The sequence below is a fragment of the Penaeus chinensis genome, chromosome 1, assembly GCF_019202785.1.
Source record: "Penaeus chinensis breed Huanghai No. 1 chromosome 1, ASM1920278v2, whole genome shotgun sequence".
In the NCBI taxonomy this organism is placed as follows: domain Eukaryota; kingdom Metazoa; phylum Arthropoda; class Malacostraca; order Decapoda; family Penaeidae; genus Penaeus; species Penaeus chinensis.
In genome coordinates, this window is record NC_061819.1 from 24673660 (window position 1) to 24676159 (window position 2500).

The 2500-nt window shown below is 40.7% G+C and overlaps 1 protein-coding gene across 1 annotated transcript in view; it reads left to right on the forward strand.

Moving 5' to 3' along the window:
- The window catches only part of LOC125035760, a 17615-nt gene that overhangs the window by 9935 nt on the left and 5180 nt on the right, over nt 1–2500 (forward strand). Inside the window, exon 6 of the mRNA XM_047627993.1 lies at nt 2421–2500. This exon is cut by the window's right edge and continues 28 nt beyond it. Within this exon, the coding sequence (XP_047483949.1) occupies nt 2421–2500 (80 nt within the window). The remainder of the gene's footprint in view (nt 1–2420) is intronic.

Below are 2500 nucleotides of genomic sequence, written 5' to 3' on the forward strand. Positions count from 1 at the left end.
TGAATAATCTCTCTCTCTCTCTCTCTCTCTCTCTCTCTCTCTCTCTCTCTCTCTCTCTCTCTCTCTCTCTCTCTCTCTCTCTCTCTCTCTGTCTGTCTGTCTGTCTCTTTTTCTCTCTCTCTCTCTCTCTGTCTGTCTGTCTGTCTCTTTCTCTGTCTCGCCTTTATCGTTATTCATGTATTTAATTTGTCCTTTTGAGAATTTCTTTCTAGGAACAATTTTCTTTTTCCCATGTTTTGGTCTCATATTATTACAACTTTGTCATCATTCTTTGTTATCTTATTTATTTTATTCCATGTCTCATATTTCTCTTTGATGTGTTCCGTGATTTTTTTGTTAATTTATATATATACATATATATATATATATTTAAATTTATCTTAAAGATATCGGTTCATTTTTCGACTATGACAATCTTGCCTTCCCGGACAATATTTATATTCTCATGTGATGAGAAGGAATCTGATGATAATTTCCATCTCAATCCTGTGATCTGATAAGTGCCGAGAGCAGGGGAGGGCATGAAGTAGATCAAGGAAATTTCGGGGTAAAACAGGCACAAAAAAAAAAAAAAAAAAAGAACGCGCAAATCGGCGAATGAAACTACGGACGCTGTTTGAAAGTTTACGGACCGGCGAGCTAACTCTGGAAAACTCTACCGGAATCAAACCCACCATTTGACAAAAAACTACGGGATTCCACATGATCCAAATCCCCCGTGGTAATCGTTAATTACGTCCTCACCAAAAACCAACCTAACCTTAACCCCGTTGTAAACTGCAATCTATATATTCCCTAGTCAGCGGGCTCTGCCCTTGGACCTCCGTGGTATTTCGAGCGCCTTGCCTAGGGCTACGCCTCCCGGACCCCCGTGGCTTTAATACAATACGATCTACATATTCCTTAGTCAGTGGGCTCTGCCACGTGAACCCCCGGGTAAAACCCCATACCTTATATAGTGAAACCAAGAACTTTTCTTCGCTTCCGCCTATGGTCTGAATTGCTTGGTTTTAATAACGTTTTCGGCATTTGGGGCACTTTAAGGGTTCAAATATCAAGCTGGGATAGATACTAAAGGTTATTTGTTCTGCATATCCACTATGTGGCTTTAATAATGGCCCGGAATCGACGCAACACTTTAAAACGAAACATTTCTCACCGGCGTTTGTCACGGAATGGCGCCGCACGGCCTGTCAAATCTCCCGATGCGAAAACGCGCATGCGCAGGTTATTGTTCAGAATAGCGTAAAAAAAAATCAAAACGCGTTAAATACTTGAATTAGGAAAAACAGGTAAATAATCGTTCTCACAAGCGCGTAGTACTGAACTACTTAACAGATCGCAGTAATGAGTTCCACGGTTTGATCCTCTGAAGGCAAACAGACGGGGACTTAGATGATGGGTCGAACTTCTCTCTTTCTCTGTCATTTATCTCTTTTATTTTCATTTTACGCACCTTTTGCCATAGATGTAACCCCTCCATACATTTTTTTTTTTTTTTTTTTTAAACTGTAATCCTGACTGGCATAGGAGGGAGATTTTTCAAAATATCTTACAGATCTGTTTTTCTATTTAGTTTGTGTTCATTTTCTTGTCTCTTTTTTACTCGCCTTTTCATATGTTCCCCACTTTTCGTTTTCTGTTCATCTCTTTTCTCATAATTCCTTCTCTCCTTTTCTTATTTATTTCCCTCGTTCTCCTATCACTTCCCTGACTTTATTCCATATTTTCTTTCATAAGTCTTCACCATTATTCGTTACTCTCATAAAAAAAATCCATGTCCTTTATAACACTACTTTTTCTAGCTCACTTTACTAACATTCCTTGAGTTCCCCCTTTTCTTTGGTGTCTCTTTATCGTTTTCTTTAACAGTTATTTTCCTCCTCTCTCTATCGTTCGTTCTCTTTGCTTTTTTTTTGTCTTATGTTCTTTTTGCTCTTCTCTCCCTCTCATTTTTTTTTTTTCAGTTTCTCTCCTTTCCAACATTTCTCTCCTATTCTCTCGTCTCCCATATATTGAACTTTCTCTTTCCACAATTTTTTTCTAACGTACTTATTTCTGTTTCCCAATTGCTTCTTTATCTGTTCCTTTTCCTTGATCTTTTTCCTTCCCACGAAATCATTTCATTTCCCTATTCCCGATAATTAATTTCTTGTCCTTTTCACTTCCTTGTCCTTTCTTTCCTCTCTCTCTCTGTGTGTCCTCCCCCTCTCCCTCTCCTCCCCTCTCACTGCCTCTCCTTATCCCCTCACCCTTACCCTCTCCCCCCTCTCACTCCCTCTCCTTCTCCCCTTCCCCACCTCTCTCTCCTTCGCCTATTCCCCTCACCCTCTCCCCCCCTCTTACTCCCTCTCCCTCATCCCTTCCCCACCTCTCTCTCCTTCGCCTTTGCCCCTCACCCTCTCCCCTTAACTCGGCAGACTGGGCTTCCCTCAAGTATCCTGGATGGCTATAGTAAGAGATCCTGTGGAACGCCTCATCAGCCAATTCTACTATATTA